At 44.7% G+C, this 26,687-nt stretch overlaps 2 protein-coding genes across 2 annotated transcripts in view; one reads left to right on the top strand and one right to left on the bottom strand.

The window, feature by feature from the left end:
- Positions 1-17,240, bottom strand: part of PIGL (phosphatidylinositol glycan anchor biosynthesis class L) — a 53,314-nt gene extending 36,074 nt beyond the window's left edge. The window contains exons 1-2 of the mRNA XM_036394891.1: positions 16,991-17,240; positions 13,945-14,044 (exon numbers count right to left, since the gene is read on the bottom strand). Coding sequence (XP_036250784.1) covers positions 13,945-14,044; positions 16,991-17,240 — 350 coding nt within the window. The remainder of the gene's footprint in view (positions 1-13,944; positions 14,045-16,990) is intronic.
- Positions 17,241-19,056: 1,816 nt separating this feature from the next.
- The window catches only part of NCOR1 (nuclear receptor corepressor 1), a 55,703-nt gene continuing 48,072 nt past the window's right edge, over positions 19,057-26,687 (top strand). Inside the window, 1 exon segment of the mRNA XM_036395330.2 lies at positions 19,057-19,147. The gene's annotated coding sequence lies outside the window, so the exon portion shown is untranslated.

Here is a 26,687-nt window from a genome sequence, read left to right as displayed (position 1 = left end):
GGATAAAATTTAATTTCTCCAGTTTCTTGTATTAATAGGGATGGAGTGATGCATTTCTCCTCACTAAATTAACTTTTAGTCATGGTTTGTGCAATTTTGAGTTGAGATGGAAGCTGGAGCTCCAAATCATAACAGTATTTTATAACTGTTTCCAAACAACTGGGTAAATGATATCAGAATTTTTAGAAATAATGGAAAAGCTTATCAAAACACAGTATTAAAAACTAACACATGCAGTAAACAAAGATAATATTAACTGTAGTTAAGGAGATAAAGCAGTTGGTTTTGGATCACACATGCTGTTGAGGCATCTAAAAAATTAGTAGAACAGACTTTCACATCTATTTTTATTCACAGACCACAAGATGAAAAAGGATTTCCTCCTTCAGTTTTGAATGAGCTTCTCAACTCTGAATTACTGAGTGTTTGATAAGACAACTCAAAAGGAGTCTCTCACTCTAAAATAGTCTACTGCTAAGAGAGAGAACTCCACCCATTCTGAGGTTTTACTTTCTCTTAAACAGTGCTAGGAAGAAGCACAGTGCCTGCCTCTTAAATTTCATGTAAGTTATCATGTTAAGAATACATGAATCTTAGTTCTTAGAACAGGTGGTCATAAATGCACATTAAATCACAATGTTTTATTTTAAACCATTTAATTTAACATAATAAAATATTAATAATTGCAATAAATTTTGATCCATGCTGTTCCAGTGGCTTTTGGTTTTACAGGGCAAAATCAGGCTTGTCAGCTAATTGATTCTTGTGACTGATTGTAGTTATTATCAGTGCCATAGGCTTTTAAAGCCAGCAGGACCACTATGGTCATTATTCTCATAGAAAATGTGTGGAACAGCTCAACAGACCCCACCCATCAAATCTCTTCCTGGTGTTGCTCCTCCTGCATGACCATGAAGTTATCTCATGGATAAAGCAAACAGCTCAAGCATTTTAAACATCCATTATTAGGCCTGGTTTCCATTTCTTTCATCATTCTGGTGGCAGTTTTCCAAGTATTTTACACCAAGATATTGAACTAGAACAAGAGAATCTCAAACAACACCTGAAGAGGCAATAACAGCTCCTTACTCCTGTCTGATACTCAAAAACTGGGAAACACATGCACAGGTGAGGGGACACAGGGCAGCACTCCTGGGCTGGGCTCTGCTCCAAACAAGGGACCCCTGGCTCTCATCTGCACACTCAGATTCCTGAATACTCTGCCTCCAGCAAATGAGTGTGTGATAATCCTGTGAGAATAATGAGAGTGTGAAGGACCCCTCCAAACCATCCCTCTGTCCACAGGCAGAGGGAGGAGAGGGAAGAGCACCAAGGTGCAGCCTCAGCAAACTGGGCTGGTCACAGAAAAGAACTGAGAGCCCCGTGCTTGTCCCCAGGTTCTGCTGAGAGGGCAAAAAGAGCCTCTGGTCACCTCCTTCCCACAGTGAGCTGAGCATGGGGACTCAGTGAGTTCAGAGTTTGCCCTTGAACTGGTGTGGGCTGCATTTGGCACTCTGCTTTTAGATCAATACATAACCCAGGAGTAATCTTATCTGGCAGGAACAGGGGGATTGGGGGGAGGAACAGAGCCCCAGAGGTGAGGAGAGCAACTCTTCTAAATGTTAATGGGTTAAGAATAGAAAGGTCAAATGCCTGCCTTATCAGAAGGCCCCATGTGCAAACAGGCACCAGCTCAGCAACCAGAGCACCAGCAGGGGATAAATGTCAGAAGTTGGTTACTGTAGCTGTAAACACCAAAAGCAGAATGGTGCAACTGGGAAACCTCCCAAGACACTTCTGGTTTATACAGATCACTGGGAAAGTCCAACTGCCAAGTGTGGCTGGAAATGACTTCAGCCTTAGAGCTGCTGTGGGAGCAGAGAGCACCTGTGAGCTGGGTGGTGGCCCCACAGTGAGGGGTGTTGAGGGTGTCCTGTGTCCAACATCCTGTGCTGGCCCCAGACTGCTCCTGCCAGGGCTCACACATTCTCCTGGAATAAGGAGTAGGAGGATGGAGACAGAAAATCCTTCCTCACCTCCCTGTAGGTACAGAGGGCACAGAACAGCAGGAGCTGCATGAGGACCCTGAGCACAACATGTAATGGATTGGGGTGGAATAAGAGATGAGGCAGCACAGGAGAAATATATCTCCCTTAAATACTAATACATTTTTAGCCCAGTTCTAATTAATCTTCTTGTTGGCATCCAAGGAAAGAGGCCAGAAGTTTTATTACAGTGGGCAGTAATCTTCTTGCAGATACAAGCAATCAACTTGCAGGAATGAAGAAGAGCACAAACACATCCTGGTGTGAGAGTTACTGTGAGGAGCCTGTGACAGACACCAGAGAACCCAGCCTGGCACCTTTTGCTTGCAATAAGTTGTCAATAAAATTAATCAGCTGACTCCATTCTCTGAAAAGACTGGCAGTGAGCAGCCATGTAAAAGAATGCTGCTGTTCCCTCTCTCCTGGTACTGGGATTGCCCCAGGAGAAGGTTACCTGAGTTTGGGAAACAGATACAGGATACCTGGCACAGCTCCCTGCTCCTGCAGAACAAAGAGCACCATTCTTGTCATCCTGCTCCCAGCTGTAAACAGCTACCAAAGGACAGGGTTAACTGCCACGTAAAACACAAAGAAGGAATAGTAACTACAAATCCAGCAAGGCTAAATATATTTTATCCCACAAAAGGGATAAACAAGATCTGTGCTCATAGCTCAGAGATCATATTCTAACCATTGAATAGTTACTTTAATTGGTAAAGATAGGGTTACATTTCAAAACAAAAAAGGAATGCACCCATTTGAAGCCATTGCTCTCTGAAAGATGATTTTTTGATGTTTGCACCACAAAGTGACACTCTGCAGCTAACTGGCCAGGCCTCCAGCCCCAGCCATAGGGGAGAACATCATAACCTACTTAAATCTGCAGGCTGCACCCTCCCTGCAGCAGGGCTCCCAAACAGCACAAACTGCTCCTTCCTTCCCTCCACCAGCATCACTGGGCATCTGTTTATCCCCCGCCCTCCTGGCAGCATCTGCTCCCTTGCTGACACACAGGAGCTGCTCCTCTGCATTGCCACCCTCGTCTGCAGGCTGGGAACTCGAGTTCATCCATTTGAAAGAGCACAAATATTCAGCAGCACACGTTTCACACACATGGCATCACTGAGCTCTATTAACAGTTCTGCTCAAGCCTGAAGCTACTGGATTTTCAGTGACAGCTCCAGCATGTTAATGACTTGGGATGTTTTCTGAATTCATGAAGGGAAGAAAAAGCTTTTATAAAAATACAAGATTTTACCTTTTTCTATTCACAGCAAGAATGACCAAACTTATTTATCCTATGAGTCACATCCTGAAGGCTTCACATGGCTGACAGCCTCAAGAGATATAATATACATTCTGGAGAGCCACTGCAGGGGAGAGAGGGGCTTTTCATCTCTCATTTCTTGAGCTGAGAGCTCAATTGAACTTAGTTCAATTTAGGAATAGGAAACACAACCCAAGTCTTCCAGCAGCACAATGACATTTCCCGAGCTGCTGCAAATTTGAATGAAATAATTTGCCAACTCTGAATGAAGCTGTGGAGATTCTGCCACAACTGCTCTGTTTCATTATGCAGGAGGCAATTTTGAGAATGCTGCCTCAGCTCTGCTGTTTATTGTGTGGACGTGTCTGCCTGCTACAAGTCCTGTCACTGCCTCTCACTCTGACACACGCTGGCGTTTTCTTGGCTCTCAGTCACAGCAGGGGAAGAGCACAAGGGTATTGCAGAAACACCTCCTTTCTCCATCCCTCTGTAACATGTTCACATTTTAAAGATGATTCTCTGAGCACATTTCTTGCGGTTGAAACTGTTTCATAGAGATTCAAAATTGGACAATAAAAATGCATAGCCCACCACAGCATGAAATGCAATCCAGGAGAGACCATATGCAATTTTCTGACCTGTGTTATTTCTATGCTGTCATCATTCTGAGGCATTTGATATGCTACTCTTTGGTTTAAACCCAAGAATGGCATCTGAATTTTTACCATAATAAACTTTCTCAACAGACTTTGCATTCTCATTATTCTACCCATGCAAGCCACAAGGATTTTTTTCCTCCTTAAATGTCCAATCTGCAGGCAATGGTTGTGAAACTCCATTATTTCCAGGAACTGCTGGCAAACCTACTGCTGTCTGCTCTTCTCAGTATTGCCTGTATTTTCCTTGTTCAGCCTTAAAAGCCAAACTCGGTTTGCAAAAATGTCTGGGTTCCTTGATGCCAGAACTGAATAAAGAGTAGAACAGGACAGAATTAGATGGTTTTATTATGCTGAAAAGCCATTAACTCACATGAAAGTCTGTAAAACAACAAGAGCATAAAACTGGAAATAGATGCTCAGCCTTAAATCCTATTACTCAGAAATTTTCCTAGGCATTACCAATCTTTTTGGTAATGTCTTTTTAAGATCCACCTTAAATCTTTTTAAGCTTCACCACCCTCATCTGATCTTTACAATAAAAACAATGTGGAATATTTTTTAAAGTTGTAACTACTTGGATTCTCATCATTCAGTAAAGTGAAAATAATCTGTAAAGAAAGGCAGCCTGAATTGTCCAATATAGGTGATGGCTGCCACGATTTGGTCTTCAACAGGCAGAGGTAAAGAACAGGCAGGTATTCTCAGTTACCTGGGAAGAGAATACACAACAGGAGATACAGCCAAGAAAGCTGGGAGATGTGACAAAGATTCTGGATTATTCAAATCTTTCATCAGTCATGATGATCCAAAAGCAACAATGGAAAACTCCCCACCTAAGGGTTATCTGCAGGACCACCCAGTGATCTCAGCCACACACAGCAGGATCTGCACAGAAAGAAAGGGAATTACTCCAAATTTACACTGGCAGGACCAAGATCAGAATCTGACCAGATCCAAACAAAAACCAAACAATGCCACAGGCTGTAAGAACAATCAGCAATCCATGGGGTGTGAAAGCAATGGAGGCCTCTGTGATTCCAATGCACTTCAGTGACTGAAAATATTCCAGTGCTATTGTTCTTCCTCTCCAAAACATCTTGGACCTCATCCTGTGTTCCTGAGCACTCCTGACAGACAGCTCTGAAAAGATAACTGACAAACTCACAATGGCCTGAGCTTCCTCAGCTGAGTATCCCCTTTATTCCATTTGGGAAAGCTGCAGTGCATGGAGCAGTGGCTGAGGCTGAGTCCTGGGAAGGGGAAAGCGACCATCCACGACGTCAGCCCAGCTCATTCCTAAATGCAAACCACATTGGCTGTGGAGCACGATAATAAAAACCTGCTGACCTAGTTTCCTGCAGAACAAAATCCTCTGTCTCCCCTCCTCCTGTGCCAAACCTAAATCAGATCTCAAAATTAACCCTTTGACTAGCAAGGAAAACTCTAATAATGATCCTCAACACTCATACAGCATGGAAATAGCAACTGCTCCATGCCCACAGCTCTGCAGAAAAGGAGGGTTATTGCAGGATGAAAGTAAGACCCAGAGAAGGTCAGAGACCTAAGCAGACTTCAGCAGAGAACTTATTCTCTTCCTTCCAAAGGATTTTGAAGCTCCAACTGCTTTGTTTGTAGCATTTCTTCTATGCAGATATAAAACCTTTGTTCATTATGTTCATGTGGCAAAAAACCAACAGCACAGCTCTGCTTTTTTAAAAACTGCATCAAACCACTCAAGAAAGGACCATTGTTCTTCCCAAATTTTGCAATGTCAACTTGCAAGTCCTTTTCTGGAAGATGAGAGCTGACTGTGTCTGCTCCAAGAGTCTGGCGAAAGTGCTCCCTTGTAATGGCTTCACTTCCTCAGTGATGCAATGTTTCATTTGAAGGGATGCCTGGGGGACCTTCAGAATGCACCCAGAATGCAAAAATAACAGGGCATGTCACAACAAACTCAGCCAAGGATATACAAATGGGAATTCTTTGGCTGTAGGAGGCTTCCAAAGGCAGCTCTGGATCATGCTGCAGAGCAGAACCCACTGCAGTCAGGCAGGAGCAGCTGGGGAGCCTCAGATTCCAGACTGCTGAGAGCACCTTTGCTGGCTCACACTGACACTGTCAACTGCAGGAGTTTTCAGTCATGTGTCAAAGAGGGTTTTATTAACACAAGAGTGGATATTAACAACTGCTACAGAGCTTTACAAATGGGTGTTTTACAACGAGGTGACCAATGTGCAACCTGCAAGTGGAATTGCTGACTGCAGCCAGAGCTTTCAATTGCTGTAAGAAAGACCCTGCACTGAATAATTTAATCACTTGCTGCTCCTCTATGAACTGAGAGAGCTTTGCCCACATCCAGAGAGCATCCAGGACCTGGAACGACTCCAGAGTTTCCTACAACAGCTTTTGAAAAAAGAAGGAAACAGGAAAGTGACAACTACAAGGCATGTCAGCAATGCCACTTCACCTGAGAAGAGGTTTCTGTCTCTGCCACTTTGTCACTCTCTGCAGGGAAGCTGTTAAGGCTTACAGAGTAAAGACAGCACTTAATACACTGTACCCTCCAGGGAGTTTGAAGTGAAGAACAGAAAACCTGGACTGGGGAATGCTGCAAAGGTTGTTGTAACTGTATCTGTTCTCTGGATGCTGCATCTTCTCAGGTGAACTCCACAAAAGCTTCTGCTCCACCTTGGAAATGAAGAAGACAAAAGCCTGAGTTCCCACAGACTTGCTACCAACATTGGTCAGGGTTAGGAACATGATGATGGAAAAAGAGCATCTTATTCATCATATCTGCTCCCTGAGGGCTTAGGAGTTGTACATGCTTTTTTTATTGACACAAACAAGCTTTAACTTCTATTGTCTTGCAGAGGAAGAGAAGGCTGAGCTCAGTTCTGGCTCACACATCATCTGCAGCTCCAGCCAAATCCCAGCCACACAACTTTTATTGCTGGGAGGATGTCAGAGGCAAAGACACAGCTGGAAGCTCAGAGCCCAGACTGAGCTTTGCTGTGCTGGCAGGGAGACAAACCAGTTTTTGATTTGTATGTAAACAGAGCCAATGTGAACTGGAAGGTCATTAAGAGAAAACACATTTTACACAACACCCATTGTACAGTTCCCTTTCCAACTTTCCCCATACCAACATTTATTTTTTTTAATAAGACTTTGTCTTCTCTTGTTGACTGTTTCAGTGACAATTCCTGGGTGTGCTGAAGTCAATGGCCAACCCCCACTGGAAGTGATGGAACTGAAATTCTTTAGACTGGATCCCAAGGAGGAGTTTGCCCAAGAGAGATTGCAAATCCCTTCCTCTGCTTTCCCATACAGTAATTACCTGCAGAAAATGCATCCATTGCAGAGGCAAGGATGATGTTTCCAAAGCATGTCACAGCCTCAGATCTCACAGATTTACTTTAACTGAGGTACTCACATTTTCTACTGTAGCCACAATTAAAATGAGATGATGAGAATCCACAAAGAAACCACACAGTTCTTGTGATCAAGGTGTCAATGTCTGATCCATTATTGTGAGAAGGCTTTTAAGAGCATTCCCAGCAGAAACAGGGATATATTTTCCCTGAGTAAGCTTGGAGGAATGTAGAGATTCAAAAGCTTAAGCAGAATCCCTGCTAGATTTTTTTCTGTTTGTTCCTCCTTTTTAAATTGCTGTGATTATTTGATATAATTGTTACTCTTTAAGGGTAAGAGTTAAGCACTGCTCTGAAAAAAGACCTGTGTCTGCTTATAATTAACAGCTGCAGGTTCAAATGAGGGACTAACAGAGATGTTGCTGGGTATCAAAGCAGGGAACCTTCAGAAGCAAAAGGAAAGTGCCTGTGATTCTCCATTAGTTCCTCAGGGTCAGTGGTGGCAAAACACACTGAATTGTTCTACATGTAACCAGCAAAATAAAGAGGTTGTTGTAGTTTGCTGTGCTTAAAAGGGGACTCCTGGGTATAACTGTTGAAAATAGCTTTAATCTAAAGACTGTATCTTTCTATAGCTTCCTGGAAGCATGAAGAAAGTCCACTCCAAATGTTTTACCAGGAAATCAGCAAACTCAAAGACACTTCCTTCTGCTTGGACACAAGTGTTCTAGTGACAGAATGGCTCCCAGCCAGGAAATCTGTGTTCCCAGGAGACAGCAAAGCTGGGACAAGAACCATCTGCAAATCCAGGATGGCTCCTTGGAGCTTTCTTTGCTCTGAAGATGAGGCCTGCCTTTAATGTATGTGCAGGACATTTAAAAATCATTCATGAAAGAATAGTAAAAGGCAGCTCTGAATGAACTAAGCATGAACAAAAGAAAAAAACCTCCTTGTAATGGATTTTCCTGTTCTCCTGCATGTCCCTGTCTTCAGCCCCAGACTCCTGAAACACAGCCATTATGCACAGCTTTATTTCTTTTCTTACCGTAAGCTTAGCAATGCTGATGGTTTTTCAGTCAAATCAAACTTTCATCAGCTTCAGGGGATGGCTGAGATCCCTCTTCTCATCTTTCATGTTTTGAGATCAGTATTTCATGGTTTTTATTCTGCTAAAATCATCTTGAGAACTAAAAGTATAAATTTCAATGCAGAGTACATTGATTTGATTTCCATAAGCCATTTTGTCCTTTAGCTGTACTCCTTCATTTCCCCCTGCATTTATTCTGAGCCCTTGGCTTCTCTGGCCAGGCTGTGCCTTCAGTGATGGGCTGGGACAGGTCCCTGTTGGTATCTGAGGGAGGAGAATCCTTGAGTGTTTCCAAGGGCACCATTGCTGAGGGAACCAGGGCCCTCTGGCACTGAAAGGATCTTTCTCCCCTTCCCCCTTGGTGGAAGTTCCTTTCGCTGAAAAGCTGAGGAAGGACCTGGTTCATGGCAGTCCCAAGGGGAAAAGGGGGCAGATTTCCTTATTGACAAAAATATCTAACTCAGGACAAAACAGCTAAGCCTCACTTAGTGCAATACAAAGCTTTGTTTCAGAAAACAGCTTTCCTGGAGGGCTGTGAGACAGCTCAACCCCCAGAAGAATTTCCTCTTCAATTATTGCATAGAGCAACAGTTATAAAAGCAGATGCCTGAAGGCAGACTTTGATATAATCCTTTTTATAAAGTGTTCTGAGGTCCTAAAATGCCAGCAGGAACTGCCACGTAGGAAAGCTTTTTGAAAAAATTATCTATTTAGAAATGTAAATATAAATAGGTGGCCAAATCTTTTATTGTCTTCTCAGAGAGAAAACAATTTACATTTCCAGAATTACACTAAACAGAAATGAAACTTGGCTACAGATTGATAAATATCAAGATCCCCACCTGAGTGACAAAATGCCCTCTTGTCATGATGAAGCTTGTTAGTGCTGAGGATGATTTTGAGTGTGTTTGGCTGATTCAAGGGATGTAGGTTGATTTCCCTGCAATACACACTGAGCATGTGATCAATTTACATGTCAGATTTCTGGTCCCACAGATGTCGTTCTTAATTACAGAAAATTCTGAACAAAAAAAAGGCCTTTACAGCATTGCTGGGATAAGGAAGATTAAGAAAATCCCATCACTCACTCCTGAAATATGCAGCTCTTCCAGAATAAAGCATGGCAGCAATTTTAATCAGCATACAGATCAGCTTTTTAGAATTAGCAATAAAATAAAATGTCAAACCATGATACCACAGGGAACTTAGGAAGACAAAACGTAACTCATTACCACAATTACTCCAGCAGAATTAAAACTATTAACTATGATCCCAAAATATGAAATAATAGAACAGGAAAGAAGAAATATTAGGGAAACATATCACCTTTATGATAGAAACATAATAAGTAAGATGAACACATTTTTTAGAATCTCACAGTTCTGTGCACTCAGCACTCCCCATCAAGAAACAGCAAATCCAAACTGGATCAATGGGATGGACTTAATGATTGTGCTTCTAAATTCTAATTTTAAAAAAGGCTCAGATTTCCAGTGATATATTTTGTTTTCTGAAGGGCCTGAGTGTTTTTGTATCTTTGTGATCACCACAACCAGACACACACACTATTTACTTAAGGATATATTTTTCCCATGACCTTACAGACTCATTTCTCTGCCATGGAGAGGTCATGGAAGGAAGTTTGTTAGAAGTTAAATATGAGGAAGTGCAATAAAGCCTATTTATCTTATAGGAGGAAAAAATGAGTCAAACAACACAGAATTATTACATAAAAAATGAAAAAATAAAAAAGATTTTGAGTCTCTCTGCAGCCTCATAAAAATAGCCAGTGATAGTGCATGGGCAGATGTGCTCTCTGCTGTGCAGTGTCTGACCAGAGCCCTTTTGGACTTCAGTGCAATAATAATAATAAAAAAGCAAAGGGAGTGCGATTTCCATGGAAACTTGGAAAGAGATGTAACATTGTTTGCCGTAAGCGTCCGACTGTGAATGGAAAATTTTCCAGTTTACACAGATCTCAGCTATTATTTTCTTTGCAGTGCAAACTTGGGCCAAATATTTTCTGTCATATTAAAGATGCTAATAGTCAGTTTTACTTTCTGTCCAGAACAACTGTGCACAAAAGCTTCAGAATCCACAGTAAAACATCTGATATTTATCTTTCCATGAACCCAAAACACACATTAGAAAAAAAGAATAATTTGGGCTTCCTTTTATCTGCTTCTCTTCAGAAAGAGAAGGCAGATCAGAAATCATCTTCTCTTTATGTGCAATGTTTCAGACTAATAGACAGCTAGGGCATTGGCAGATGTGCCCACTGTAAATGGGAGCTTAACTCACAGGAAAATCTGCTGTTGAAGCACATAAGATGATAAAAATATACCAAAAGCACAGAGTTTACATTAACATTTATGTAATTAATGAAGTGACTTTTATCTTACATGAGTTTCAGAACTCGCTCTCTTGCTACTCCTCCCTTACTCAGCAGCAGGAATAATTGTGACAGTCCAGAAATTACTTTTGAACAACACAAGCCCAAGTTCTGAGCTGGGCTGCTCCAAGTGTTAAGCCTTGTGTGGGAATGGTAACAAAAGTAGATTGTGGAACTTTTGTCCCCTAAATGCAGCTGGTTGGTGCAGTGTGGGAGCTGTGGTAATGGCATGGCAGCTCAGGGAACACCTCTGCCAATCTGGTGCCTGACCTGTACTAGTCACAAGTTGGAAGAGTCCAGAGCTCAAATCTAAATTAGTCTGGAACAGGTGTGCATGCCCAGACATCCCTGCCCTTCCCACTCCTGGACATGTCCCACAGAGAAAAGAACTTTTCTGCAGGAAATGTGTGATCAGATCTCTAGGGCTGAAATGTGGGTACAGTTTGGGGCCATATTTATGCAGATTTGAGTTGTCTTTAAGTGAGATAACAAAGACAATGGCAACATCAAACACAGCTCCTGAAGAATCCAGGCAGAGCAGTTGTGTGATAGAGACTGAGCTGGTCCTGCTGGGAACCCTGGATATAATTGAGACAGGCATTGTTTAAGGCAAAGCACTGCTTAAGAAGGATTTGGTGTTTAGCACAGATTTCATCATAGGCTGACTGAAGCTTTCTCTTCACAAGTTCACACGGAGTCCCAAAAGTCGTGTTGGTTTTATACCTGCCTGCCCAGAGAGATGACAGAGCAAGTCAATCACCTGGCTTTGAAAATCTATTTCCCCTTTTACATCTTGCAAATTCTACTCACTCACTTGTAGATCACACAAAGAAAGAGGAAGCAGCATGACTCAGCTCCACACTACAATGGCTGGAGCAGATCCAGACCTTGCAATCCTTTGGGCTTTCCTTACCAAAACACAAAGCTGCAGCTTGGCTAATGTAAAGCATGCAGTGTTTGTGTAAGCAGTGGGAGATGGGCAGCAGGCCAGCAGCTCTCCCAGAGCAATGTGCTCCTCCTTTACATTGATGGCAAACCATCTTCTCAAGAGTTCAGCAAGGAACAAAAGAGTCAAAGGGCTCTGATCTTAAATGCTAAGGAAGAACAGCCTCCTGAGCTGTATTCTGTGGGCATGAATTTACATTGAAATCTAGTGGTAAATAATGCATTATTTTAGCAAGTTCCACACAATGCCATACCAGCAAATATTTTTGTATAACCTGGAAATTACATAAGTCTTAAGAGACACAGGAAAACTCTTGACCTTAGTGAATCCAAGAACTTGGAGTAAGTTTCAAGAACCCTGAGTCCTAGTGTTTTGTCTAAACCACTGGAAAACAGTATCTAAAAATCAGCTACACTAGAAATTCAGTGTGGTCTAGAAATTAATCCTGATCCTCTACCAGTTTGCTAACACCTGATCCACAGATGTTTTTCATGAAGAGCATCCACATGGTGAGTGATGGCACAGTAAATAATGCACTGTAAACACACTTAACTTTGCTGCATAAACAAGCTCTGAGCAAAATTCATCAAGAACTTCATTTACTCCCTGAATGCACAACAAAGTTGAAGGGTTTGATGGTTATCTCACAGCAATCTAACTCAGAGATAAAGACCTCAAACCTAAAGCTGTTTCTTGGAGCAATGATGCACATTCCAGCTCAGCTCTGGGCAATGGGATGGCTCTGTCATTTCGGGCACTGCCTTCACAGGGGGGAGCAGAGATCAGGACAGAAATGTGTGCAATAATAATAAAGTAAGAAAGAGGCATCAGCCAAGAGATTTCTCTGAAAAGGCCCTCACCTTCCAAAGACTGACTTGCAACAAGCAGCAGCTCCTTGGGCTGTGTGTGTGGGGTGACTGAGCAGCAGCAGAACTTGCATCACTCACCAGCCAACCTCACACTGCTTCAGAGGATAAAAGGCCAAGTGGCTTCAGGGCTTTACTGTCAAAGATGGTTCATTGAGCAGACTTTATGCTTAGCAAAGCTGAGCAGCTTTTTCCTTATTCCTCCCCAGAATGTTTTGGGCATTGTCATATGCTTGTACTACAGAACTTGCAGTTACCCAAAGCCAGCTCATGAGAAGTGAACGGAAACATCTCTTTCATTCCAAAGGAAAAACAACTTTTGTGCTGTTTTCCCCAGCAAGCTGAAAACTTGGAGAGAAACCTAAAGCTAAAAAAAGCAAAGAACTCAAAAAGATTCATATTCTGGACTGTGGTTTCTGCTGCCTTAGCTCAGGGGAAAATATGGTCATGGGAAAAGGGCCTGCCTGGAGCCAGAGTTTTTTCCAACTCTGCTCTAGCTAGAGTGGCTTTAAATCAATATGTTGCTATTATTTCTTCATAAACAGAAATATTCTTTATGGGCTGTGTGATAGCTCTTTACAAGTGAAACAACCACTTGTATCATGTTTCCTAGCAATCAGTGTCTCATTCAGATCTTATACACAGACAGTGATTGGGCAATCTGAGAGGCTTTTACAACATCACTTCCAAGTGTCACTGATTCAAAGTGTTAAATCACCCTCCCAGAGGAGAGTTCCTGCACAGAGAAGTGTCAGCTTTGCCACCCTCTGCAGCTACACACAGCTGAAACAACACCACACCTTAGAAAAACAGATCTTGCATGGCTTCATGTTGAAGAGTCTCACTGCCATGTTACTGTGGACTGTCTTTAGTACTGCACTTCACTTTTGTCTTTAGCCAGGACTAAAGCAGATTGTAAATATAATAGAATTCCACCCTAACCTTGAAAGGACCACCTACAGACAAACCTGCCCCAGGCAATCCAGAGAATTTCTGTCTGTCTGCAGTTGTTATACAACAAAATGTGATCATGCTGCCCAGACACAGGGGGCCAGATGCCAGCAAGTGTGGTTATCATTATTCCAAATGCTGTATGAACAGAGCTTCACCTAGGAATTCTGATCCCCATAATGCAAAAGAATTGTCTTCTGCATTGATTAGATTTATGAGAAGAATTAACAAAAATCTGATATTGTCTTTCTTGAGATTCCTCAAGGCTTTTTAGAACAACACAGTCAGCTCTCCTGAATGTTACAATGAACTTCAACCCCCTTTAAAACTGGAATTCTACTGGAAAGGAAAACCAGTTACCTGTGATCCAGGACTGTGACATCAGAAGCAGGAATCCCCAGGACACAGCAGCTCTGTTCCAGCTCTTTCTTACGAATCTCTCCTTGATTGTAATAATTTCCTGAAAACAGCAAACACAGCAACACCATCTAACTCAGTTTAGGTTCACATCAAGGGGTCCAAACAGCTCAGCATCTTCTTCCTTGCTCCATTCACAGAGGAAATTAAGGCAGAACTGATATGGCAAGACTGCAAAAGCTTAGAGAGGCAAAAGAAGAGAGAAAACCTAATCAAGACAGAGGCAGTTGGGAGAAGTTGTAACAGAGATCAACAACTAACAGGGAAATGGGATTCATCATCTTAAAACATTGGCTCCTTCTTCACTGAATTATTTTCTTCTCATCTTGCCCTGACATTCCCTTATTTTTTCTTGGCATCAGCCATGCAAAGTCCCTGCCAGAGCTGTGATGCCCCTTCCAGAACGTTGCTCTATGCAGGGCAATACTTGCAAGTCAATTTTAACTTTGAAGTAATAAAATGAAAAAAATACAGTTGAGTATTAATGTGTGATTCAAGTCTGTAGTCAGCTGTCTTGAATTACACCAGAACTTTTTATTGTTGTGGGTGTGAGTCATCTAAATCTAGCATTTCTCTGGAGCAGTGTTGCAATCTCAGCCATCTCTAGCAAGCTTTGTACAATTTTCAAAGAGGGAAAGAATAACTAGAAGGAAAAATCCTCTTCCCACAGCCTGTGACTGAATGACTTTGGGAGACTGACAGTGAGTGGCTGTGGGACAAACCTTGGATTGCAGCTCCAGCTCCAGCAGAGTGAACTGAAGGGTGCAGCTTGTCTGGAATGACTGAGGGAGTACAAGAGGCTTCATTTCAGAGTGGTTTTTACCAGGCCATTACCAACCCAGTGCTGGGAGGAAACAGCTTTTGCTGCAGTGCAGTGTCACAGCAGACTGCAGGTGATGCTTTATCCAAACACTCCCACTGCTCCCAAAATCCCTGACTTCTGCTGAACTCGAAGAAACAGCTCCACAGCTGCAGAAATGTGTCAGGACATCAGGAGTGTGTCAGTGCTCACCAGAAAGAATGGGCTGAGAGCAAACCCAGCTGAACAGCTGATGCTGCTGGACCTCGTCCACGGAGCACTCACAACAGAGCCAGCTACTACAGAGAGCAAAGCACATTTAGACTGAGTTATTAATTCAATCTAAGATTATTTAGTGTGTCAAAGACTGATTTCTTTTTCCCAGTGCTGTAATTCTAACTCATTTCTCAGTCAAATTGATTGATAACTGAAAACTGCAAGTACAATGGTTTTTAAGTAATGATTTTGTCTCAGTGTTAACAATTTGCAGTGCCTTTGATCAACTCACTTGTCATCATCAATCACTCAAACAATGAGAGGATGAACCATCTGAATCACCCACAAGACTAATCAGAGGCTTTTAAAATAAAAATCTCTTAGCTCATAAAGGTGCTCTCCCTACATTTCCTTACAAGTGAGAAAGTACCTAGAAGGAAACAGCAAACACCCTGAATGTGTCATGCCACTGAATCAGGAGTAAAGAGAAAATTCAACAAAATAGACAGAAATACAACACTTTGGAAAGTTCTCTAGCAGCAGCAGTGTATTAGTCCCCAAACTGAAATGGCAGAGCTGCACTTCAGCTGCCTTCAGTAATCTCCCCACAGCTGTGGAGAAGCCAGACCTCTGTCCCTCAGCAGGGACAATGAAAGCTCTGCACTAAATCTTGAATGGGAGCTGCAGAGCCATCAGTGAAGCCACCAAACCACTGGACTTCAATAGTTCAATCCCTGTCTTCTCACCTGGGTGATCTGGCAGGACAGAAAGCTTTGGAAATGTCACAAATGTTGGCAGTGAACTGGCTGGAGCTGCCAAAGGCACAGGGGGCTCTTTCCCAAAGCTAAGCAGCTCTCAGTGTAAGAATTCTGGTACTGCAATATGGTCTGAAAGATCAACTCAAACCAGGTTGTTTCTTATGCACAGAAACCTGAACAATGCAGTAACTGCTCAGGTGTCAGCTCTGCAGAACAATCTGGAGCTTCAGCAGATCAGGAGAAGAACACAAAAGTGTCATGTGATGTGGAAAGTTCTTGCTCTGGGCAAACAGTGGAGCCTGTAAGAATCTCTCCTCTCTACTCAGCCCCAGCTGCAGTGCTGCTTCCAGTTTGTCATCACTGCCCTTCCAAAAATTACATGAACCAAAGGAAGAGTCCAAGGGAGAGTGATGAGAATGATTAGAGGTTTAGAAAACATGATCTGTGAGGGAAGACTGCAAGTAATCAGGTTGTTTAGTCTGGAGAAGATAAGGCAGAAGAGGCAGATAACAGTCCTAAAATATGTAAGAGGCTGTTACAAAGGGATACTCTGATTTCTATGTTCCTGCCAGGCATGAAAAAATAAACAAACAAGCTTAAATTACACTAGTGACTCAGGAAAAAGTGATTTGAGGGAGAGCTAAAGCAGCACCGACACAGACCCCACAGGCTGAGGCACCTCCCCGGACATCCGGAGAACAAACATTTGTCTGCAGCAAATGAAGACACATCGCTGCTGCCTCCAGGTCAGCACTGATGGACAGCCCGGCCTCGCATTCCCTTCCGGGCTATTGTTCCATGATCGCATTGCAACGCAAGTGCTGCTTTAGATGTGTTACAGTGGATGTATCGCGACATTAAAACTGGACCATCCAAACAAGTCTTCTGCAAGACAACAGAATCACAGGGAGATGCCAAAAGGCCGCGCCGAGCAGCACCTTTGACAGCCCACTGACACCGCCACGCAGCCTGAAAGCGCCTCAGCGTCGCGACTTTCAATTTGAACACGTTCCCCTCCGTTCCCTCACGCCACGCTCTTGTAAAGTAGAGGGGAGGCGAGGCACGGGGAAGGGCGGGCGATGGCCGCACCGTGCCTCAGTTTCCCCACAGCGTCAGGGCGCGGGGCCACACACGTGGGGAGCCATCGCGGCGGCCTCCCCGTGCCCCGGGGGTTGGCGGGGATGGGGGCGCGGGTGCGTGGGTGGTCCCCGCTCACCTGCGGAGCAGCAGAGCACGGCGGGGGCGGCCCCGGCGCTGCGCAGGCCGAGCAGGGCGGGGGCGAAGAACATGGCCTCGTCATCGGGGTGCGCCGTCAGCACCAGCGCGCGCCCGCCCCGCGCGCCCCTGCGGGACCCCGCGCGGCCCCGGCGCAGGCGGCGCGCGCCCCCGAGCAGCAGCAGCAGCAGCAGCGGCGGCAGCGGCAGCAGCGCCGCGAGCGTCCCCCAGCACCACGGGCCCGCTGCCATGGCGACCGCCCCGCGCCGCCGCCGCGCCGCCGGGAAACGCCGCCCGCCGCGCGAAGGTTCCGCCGCACGAAAGGGTCCCACCCTCCCCAGGGCCCTCCCGTCCCCGCCTCGGGGCGGGGCCGCTCGGCCGCTGCCGCGGAAACGGGGCCCGGGCCGTGCCACTCCGGGGAAATGTGTCCCGTTCCTGCTGCTCCGTGAGGAGCGGGACCCTGCCCTGGCCAGGCCCGAGGGTGTGCACTGAACACCGGCTGTGCCCCGGGTCAAAGCCGTATTGACCCTGCCGGTGCCTCCACAGCGATTAACAGTGAAAAAGTCGAGCTGTTCAGCGTGTGGTACCTTTTATCCCTGCTGTGGAAGAGACGTGGGTTAAGGGGAAGCTCAAAAGCAGGGCAGGAGGAGCTTATCTTCAGACACGTTCTGTGGGCTATCCCCAGTGTGGCTGCAAACGGAGGAAACTTTTGGGTATGGTTTAGAAGTGAAGTCAACCACTGGAGAAAGCTGCAGAGCAGAAGGAGACAGGAAGCATTAAAATAAACATGAAACAGTCAGTCAGATGCACGATGGCGTGGATACTTTGCTTTTCGTAACAGGCAATATGGAAGACTCGCGTACAGAGCAATGGTGGAGTGTGGGAACTGGGTGGGTTAAAGCATAAAAGGTGACTACAATTTATTAGAGTTCTGAGGAGCAGCTCAGACCTCAGCAGGTCTTTGCCTGACTGGTCTTCCCTGGCCCTTATTTGGACACCTTTAACCTCCAAGTGATTCCAAGCCAGAGTCATTGGCTTGTGTTGGGATTAGAGACTGTGAACATCAGCCTGGAGATGTGCCGTGTCACCATAGCGTGGCACTTTTAACCACTGTAATAACCCAACCCTTGGTACAACACGTGTTTGCTGAGCGATCCTGCTTGCCACAGGGTGAGCCCCGGCTTTTTTCGTCTGAACCAGTAATTGTGTGGGCACCCATCCTGCAGATGTGGGCACGACTTCTCCATTTAATGGAAATTGTGACCATGAAGTAATCTAACCTTGCCTAATGCTATGTCTTTCCCATAGTAAACTGATTAGAGACTAAATTGTGATTTTAGCGCATCCAGAGTTTCACATTTGCACGTACGACGCTGTGCAGGTTTGAAACTCCTGAGAACGCAGGGAACGATTTACACACTCCTCATTCCGGGGGAGGAATGAACAGACATTTAACGAGATTTAAACCTCTCTCACATTTTCGGAAGTCATTCGTCGCCGGGGCTCGGGCCCGAGCTCAGGGACAGCGCGGGAAGCACCGCGGACGGGGCGGGAAGAGCCCTGCGGGACTGGACAGGGCTCCGGGCGATGCTCCCGTGAGGGGCTCCTGAGGCCGCGTTCATCGGCACGGCCGCTGCCCGAGCCCCTTATGGGTTATTATCAATTTACATCGGTCCGGCGGGGGCCAGCGGGGCGCTGCAGCTCCCTGGCAGTCCGAGCCCCGGGAGCCCCTCACGGGCCCGGCCCCGTTCGCCTCATGGCGGCCGCGCCCCCCCCGGCCCTCAGCGGGAGGGGGAAGGAGCCCCTCCCCGCCGCACCGGCCAGCGGTCCTGGAAGGGGCATAGCAGCCTGCCCTCCCACCGCCGCGCTTTCCGGTGGCTCTTCTCGACCTGTTGCAGCCTGTGCCTCACCACACAGCGGCACAGCCTGAAGAAGGGGAGAGCCACCGTGGCCGGTGAAAGGTACCGAGCCGCGGTGCCGCGGCTTGTTCGGTATCTGGCAGGACCTGGCGGGAGGGGGCGGAGCGCGCGGGACCGGGGGAGGGGAGGCAAGATGGCGGCGGCGGCGGCGCTGAGGGTGAGGTGAGACGCCGCGCCCGCCCAGCCCCGCCGGGACCCGCCGGCACCCGCCGCCCGGGCCGCCCCCGCGCCGCGCCTCGGTAAGCGCGGGGAGCCCGGCGGGGCGGCGCGGGGGCAGTGGGCTGAGCGCCTCCGCTGTGAGGAGGAGGAGAAGGAGGAGGGGGAGGAGGGGGAAGAGGCGGGGGCCCGGCCATCCCGTCCTCCTCCCTCCTCACGGGGACGGAGCCCTGTGGTCTCCGGGGGGAGGGCGCTGGAGCCGGGGGTGCCCGTGGGGCAGCCGCCGGGGGTGCGGGGGGTTGTCGGATCAGGGGCGGGGGGTGCCCGGTGCCCGCGGGGCTCTCCCCCATTGACGCTGAGGGTGCGCGGGGATGGCGGGGCACGGAGCGCTGGCCCTCGCTGGGAAGTTTGTGCAGAAATCCCAGAGCATCTCCGTGCTGGGTGTTCATCCTTGCGCTGTGGGCAGGAGGAGTGCAAGTTAAAAAAGAAAAAAAAAATTAAAAGAAGGGTCCGTTCTTCAAAACCGTCCCCCTCGGAGGCTCGGCCAGGAGCGCGGTAGTTGCTGAGGATGTGCTGCGGCCACAGCTCCGTGTCGGGCGAGCATCGCTGTCAGTGCCGGGGAGTTGTTGCTGATGCTGACGCTGAATTATTCATATGGGACCTGTAAACATCCCCGGCTTCTGTCATCTCCGGGCTGCTGCAGGGCACAATGGAAGTGGCTTTTGCTAGAATTATTCTGACTTGATGGTAAAGAACTTCGTGCTTGCTGATTTTTCTGTACTTAGAAAAGCTGTGTGTATCAAGTTGGTTGCAGTTAGGCAGGAGTCGAGGTGGATGTATGAACTGTCAGTGGCAGACAGGCTCAAGTAAGCAAGTAGATATTGTGAACAATCTGTTGTCCAAAATCTGCTTCTTCGTGTTTCACAGATATGGTCTGTTACCTTTTCATGACTCGAAATGTTGGTGTAACCTGGGACAACTTATTGCAGTGGAGATGTCTGGTCTTGAATACTTGATTTTTGTGGCAGTATTCTTTTATTAATTTTCTATAGTTATTAACTGTTTGAGCTCAGATAGGGATTTTTATCCTAGGCAGGATGATTTGAGAGGTAAAATCGAGAGCAATTATAACAAAAGCTGGTGTTGGTAAGTGCACAGTGTAAGTGCCTGAAGAAGTGGACACAATTATGTCACTGCACACAAGGACTGTGCAGCTCGGTTGCAGTTTTGCACTGGAATTTTATTCCACAGAATGTTGTTATTCCTGATTAACTAAACAACCTTGACATTTGGAAAGGAAGTCTGGAATATTTGAAGTGGATTTCTAGTTAGCTGAAATGTGGTGTCTTGTGTTGTGGGATGAAAGAGCTTCGTGCTTAGCTCAGGGATTCAAAAGTTCAGGGGAAAGGAGCCAACTGCAGTGACCCTTTTTTGTGAAAGCGTGGTTAATTTTTTCTTTACGTCGCTTTTCTTTGTGATATGGTATGGGCTGCTGAAGAAAGAGAGTTCTTTTGTGATTTATGTGCAGGGTAATTTGTTTGAAATAACACTGTTTGATATTGGTCACTAAAATATCTAAACTTGTTGCTGCAATGTGGGGAAGAGCAACGTTTTGGAATCTTCTTTCTGGGAGTTATAATGTGTGCTTTTTAATATGTGGAGAGGATGTTACAAGTGTTTGCTTCCACATGTGTTGCTTCTCTCTAGCTTCTTAATCATTGCAGCCATCAATTAAAAGTAACTCTCCAGACTGAAATGACATGCACAGAATCAGAATATATTCATTTTGCTGCATTGTGCTACTGCTGTTTTGTTTTGAATACACTTTGTCTCCTACAACCACTCATTTTAGTTGCTCTTTCAGGGCAGACATGTTTTCCATTGTGATCTAAAAGGATCTACAAAACTCTCTCAAAAACTGTGGTAGAAGTGGGGACAGACCCTAAAGCTCCTTTCCAATTCCTCCCTCAAGTCCCTTTCCACAGCCCTTGTGCTCCTCTGACTGCATCTTCTGAGTTATTTCATTTCTCAGTTGTAGCATGAATGAGAGAAGCTCACAGGGAAGGGAAGCTGCCTCAGCTGCTGTTAAATGCATGAAAGCAACTGAAAAAAACCTTCTGTAGTAGAGAACAATACTTCTTATAAATAAGAAATTTATACTCTTTCAAAGCTCTCTGCAAAAGTTCTGGTGAAATGTTTTATTCCTCTATATGGCCTTTTGCCTACAAAATGATTTAAATGAAGGCTTTCTTGGCTGATTCAAAATATTATTTAGGGTTCTGATGTGTGCAGTGACTTATATTAAGGATTTTAACAATTGTGGAGCTGGAAGGGGCCTATTCCCCATGCAGGTGCAGTGCAGCACAGAACAATCTCAAGAACAGACCTGTAACCAGACAGTGGTTTCATAATGCAAGCAAACATTTCCTGGATGCCAGGCTTGAGCTCTTCAAGTCATTTATGTTCTTTAGTCAAATCTGAATCTGTGTTTCAATGTTGGGCTATAAACTGAACATGGTACCTTCCCTCCTACTGCAACTGGTCCAGGTAAAAATTCTGACCTATGCGGGCCTGCTGTCTGTAAATATTTACTTTGTGATACTTCTAAATCATGCAAATAGCAAGACAGTGCTGGATGTATCTTCCATTTCAGTGTCTCTCTCCTTCAGTGATTCTCCCTCGAGTCATGAACTTCAGTGAGGTTCCTTTCCCTTCCATGCTCCTCCAGTGAGGTTCCTTTCCCTTCCATGCTCCTTCAGTGAGGTTCCTTTCCCTTCCATGCTCCTCCAGTGAGGTTCCTTTCCCTTCCATGCTCCTTCAGTGCTCTCCCAGCCTCTGTTGAGTCCAGCCTGGGCCTGCTGGGCTCTGCTCAGTGAGCTGTGTGAGACAGAGGCCTCAGTCTTACCTTGGAGCTGTGTTTCTTCCCAGTATCCTAAGAGATATTGCCATGTCCTTGCCCAGCTCTACATCTAAACCACTCATAGTGTTCCCCCTCCCAGACTGTCTGGATAGACCTAGGCCTTCTTTTTTTCTTCAGGCTCAAGGGAGATGTTGGTCTATGTGGTTTTGAAGTCAGCAACTTTACCTCCTTAGGATTGCAAAGGTTATTGCAAAATTTAAGATACTCTCTTGGTACAAAGATGCATCAGCCCTCTCTGAAAAATCCTATTGTTCAAAACTTTCAGCAGTAAAAAAAATGTAGAAATGAATGTTTCATGCAGATGGATTACCTGGACAAACTGTTGGCCAGGACTTAAAGATTCTGTGCATGTTGAGTGACTGCTCTTGGGTAAAACTGAAAATGAAAATACAGTCACAAAGGTGTTGGGGAAAAGGACACCTATAGATGGGAAGGGATGATGTTAAGTGTAAAATATGCTTTGCTTGCTTGTGCCTCGTGCTGCAGGGGAAGGACGTTTGGGTAATTCTCTTTGTGTCCTCAGCATGTCAGAGAGCTCTTGTCCTGTGGGAGCAGCACCCAGCCCAGAGCATTCCCTGGCTGTGGGCACAGAGCTCCACTGAAACTCTGCTGGGCTTCCTGGGCACAGCCCGGGGCTGCCTGCGAGAGCAAACGCTCTCCTGGAGGGATTAAAATGTGTTCACGTTTCAGGGAACACAGCAACAAATGTGAATATAAATCAGCTGCAAACCCGACTGATTCCTGTCCTGTTTGTCAGTGGTACAGAGTTAACACAAGTTCATGACAAGTTCAAGTGCTGCTCAGCAGACGAGGCAGGTGCATGATTTCAGATCTGCTGCTTTTCACCTCATTAATAGTATTTTGGGGCAAAATGATGAATTACTGGAAGTCAAAAAATTGTATATACCCTATAGAGTTTTGTCTCATCAGGTTCATATTTTTCAACTCTTGTTCTGTTTTAATTCTGTCTGAAATGTTGGATTTTCAGAGAAGGGGTATTTGCAAAGTGGGAATTCTCCCATATAATCATTGTAACTTCATGGTTTAGCTGTCTTGGAATGTTGTATCCAGAACCTGGAATAATAAATGTCACTTGTTCCATTTTAGCCATTATTTGTATAGGTGCTGGTGTTTTTCTGTGGTCTCAAAGATCAGACTTAAGCATATCTAGAACCTTGAAGTTCTGGGTTGGTTTTGGGTTTTGTTACTCCAGATCTAAAGGATTGTTTATTTATACCACTCATAGTTCAAGATCTCCTTCATTCCTGCCTTTTTCTGTGACTTGGGGGCAGTTGTACCAGTCCCAGCTGGGGTTATATCTTTATATATTGTTGCATTTCCTGTGAAATAGAGTATCTTAAATGTAATCCTATATGTAGTAGCAACAAACTTTGTTTCCAGAAGGCCCTGGTGCATTTCCTGTAGAGTGTCAGAATTGACCAAGTCATTGTTCTTAGATACAGTTAAAAAAATGTTATTTTAGCCTTTCTGTACTTTTTAGTTAAAATCTAGACTTGATTTTATCTGAACCCAGTCAGCTGAGGGGAATTATGAGGCTGATACTTGGTTTGCCCTGACCCTTTCTTTAGAAGTGTTTTTTCTTGCAATCCATCATAGTTTGTGGATTTAGTCAGTATGGACTAGTCAAGTTATATTTCCTTTTCCAAACCAAAGCTGCTTTTAAAAGCTGTCACTGCAGATCCACTTTTGATAATCAGTGAACTACAAGAAGATCCTGGAAACTTGAAACTGTGACCACAGAATTTCTTGGCTGTTAGGTGATGTCAAAAGGAATTTTACCTGCAGGTGGATTAACACTGAAGGAATAAATTCATGTGTAGGAGCTGTTCTTGAGCTGTCTACACTTTCAGTCCAAAAAAGGAGAAGAAAAATGGTTGTTCTGAAGGAATATTTTATGCACAGTGTGTGATGCATATGAAGTTTGAGGTAAGGCTCTTTCTAAGTCATAGGTGAAATGTGAGGAAAGAGGTGAAATGGAGCAAACCTCAGCGAGTTGTTGGACACTTGTGAGTGAGGATGAGTTGCTGAGGAAGGGTTTTTGCAGTTCTTATCTCTGTGGTTTGTGTTGCACCTCTTGAGTCTCTTGCCTGCTGGGCTGGAGGATGCCTGGGCTGGTTTCTGTTTCACATTGCAGTTTTCAGGGTGAAGTTTGAATGCTCCACTTGGTGTTTCAGAACCAGTGGAATTACCCTGTGGCAGGGATAGGGCCCTTCAAAAGGGGTGAGGGAGATGTCTGGGGTTTAGGAACTGCTGGAGTCACCTCAGAAAAAAGCAGTTTCCTCTTGGGAATGTGAGTCCTTCCCCGTGCAGTGTTTGGGCTCTGTAGGGTTTGCTTTGCACATTCACTTCTGGAGCTTTGGGTTCTTTGGCTCATGAAATTTTTTCATGGTGTGCATTAACTGTGTGCCATTTACCATATTGGGACAACCAGGAATCTGGTGTTCCTTGGAAAATGTTTTTAGGAAAGAAGCTATCTTTGTTTCTATGACATACTTTTAAACCAAGAAAACCCTGTAATGTTTGTACCCTTCTCAGTTTTAAGTCATCGCTCTGTGGTATTTTTAGTCAAGGAAATGTCTACATCCTTAATTTCCATTTCTGAAGGGAGGACTTCCTCCTACCTCTTTTGGCTGGTTTTGGTGTTCTTGTGACCCTCCTTGGCAGAAGAGATCTGGATAAGCTCCATGGCAGGGTGTAAGAGCTGTTCCTCCATGAAAATCCAGGAGGAGCTTTCCTCCCTCAGGGATTCTCTGGATCCCAGGGTGTTCCGTGGTCACTGCTGAGTGGATGCTGGAGATCTGGACTCATTGCAAGTGGATGTGCTCAGCATCCCTCTATTTTTATTTTAGTTTTTGGTAGACAAGTGGGTAATTGATCAGAAACTTCAAAAGATGTTGATGTGATTTTAGTTTCTCCTGTTATTTCCCCTCTATAATGCAGCAAACTTGTGTATGGCCTGGGCCCTGAAATCGTGTAGTAGCAACTTTTCTTTGAGATCATAAATTACAGGAGGGATTAAAATAGAATTTCCAGGAGAGGAGTATCTTGTCAGCTGAATTTGATCAAGCCCATTTTGGTAAGCAGAAATTCTATTTGTATTTGTAGCAGGAGAGAGACAGAGAAAGGAACTGTTGTTTAAGATGAAGTATAACAATGTGATCCTGAGATCTGGCAAGAGCTTGGATGGAAATTACATGTGTAAGGGTGCAACCAATTCTCACCTTTGGAATGGCAACAAAAATTGCTTTGAATGTCTCTTAAATACTTATTTAATATTTAGTGGTCAAAAACTTCTACTTGAAGTACTTTAAGCAGCTGGTTACCTGTGAATGGGGAATCTTTTCCTATTAAAATATGGGTATAAGAACCTATTTTAATTTTTTGGCTCCCTTGATGGAAATGGAAAAGTCTTCCTAGTACAGAGTCAGTGTGACATCTTGAATTGACAGCTGTAACGCTCCTTAACTTGTGTCACGTCTCTAATTGGCTAAATTAAAGTTTACCATGTGTCATGGAGAATATGTCAGGCACTGTAGAGATTTGGATGTTCAGAAATAAGATTATTTTGTACATTAATGGAAATTTCAGGGCGTGAGAAGGGTTGAATTCAGATGTTTGGACTTTTCTAGGCATCTATTTTTCAAATACTCCTGTTGGTTGATTTATATGATGTTAATAATTAATGGGGAGAATGTTGTTCAGTGCTGGTAGTAAAACACAGCCTCCCAGATGTAACTTTTGTACTGTACTTCTAGCAGGGATAGAAATAATGATTTTTCCATCAATAACTTTGTGAGTAGAGGGAGTGCAACTGAATGAGATTAAAGTTCTTGGGAATTTATGGTGTATTTGGAAATTTATGGTTCTGTCTGTCACAGAAGAAGAAAAGGCATTTGCACATGTGGAATTGTCTTGGAAAATTCAGCAGTGACTTGTTCTCAACTTGGAGAAAATACATTCATTGTTTCTGTCCATTCCAATGGCATATGTCCTTGTGCTTTGACTACAAGCTTTTGAGAATTCTGCAGCATAAAATTGAGTGAAAAAAGAGTGAAAGAAAGATTAGAAAAAGTGTGGAAGAGGCCCTGAGCTTTGGGGATGACGCCTGTGTTCTGCAGAAATGGGAAGCACAGAACTCTGGGGCATATTTAAATGACCATTACTCAAGTTGGCTTTAATTTTAGTTTTGACCTTTGAACATGTTTTTTTTTGCTTGTAGCACACAAAGAATTTTTCATCTTTTAGGGGGTATGCCCAGCAGATTTTCATACTTTGCAGTACATCTCATCTGTAAGCTTGGCCATTGTAGCTGGAATACAGGTCCTTCAGTTTTAAAGCACAGAATGATCTTAAATCTGCTCAGGCATCGACCTTCTTGAATGAAAACCTTCTGCCTTTCAGGATTGTCTTATCTATTCATCTTGTAGCTCACTTCCCAACCCATCCATTTTGCCATTTGACTTTGCTGAGGAGTGACTGGAGGACTGATGAGTGCTCTGGCAGCGTTTGGTGATTTTTTAGGGAAGATTTTCTGGACTGTTAAGGCAGTGTGAGCTTGCAGCCCTATTGGTAATGTTCTGAGCACAGGGATTTCAGATGGGAGATGACACTCAGCCTTGTGTCCAGTAATTCAAAGAAATAACTTCTTCTATGGAATTGGACCCATTGAGCTATTTTTAGCC

Source organism: Molothrus ater, chromosome 21 (assembly GCF_012460135.2).
Source record: "Molothrus ater isolate BHLD 08-10-18 breed brown headed cowbird chromosome 21, BPBGC_Mater_1.1, whole genome shotgun sequence".
In the NCBI taxonomy this organism is placed as follows: Eukaryota; Metazoa; Chordata; class Aves; order Passeriformes; family Icteridae; genus Molothrus; species Molothrus ater.
The sequence above is the reverse complement of the archived record's forward strand: the minus strand, read 5'-3'. Positions and strand labels throughout refer to the sequence as shown.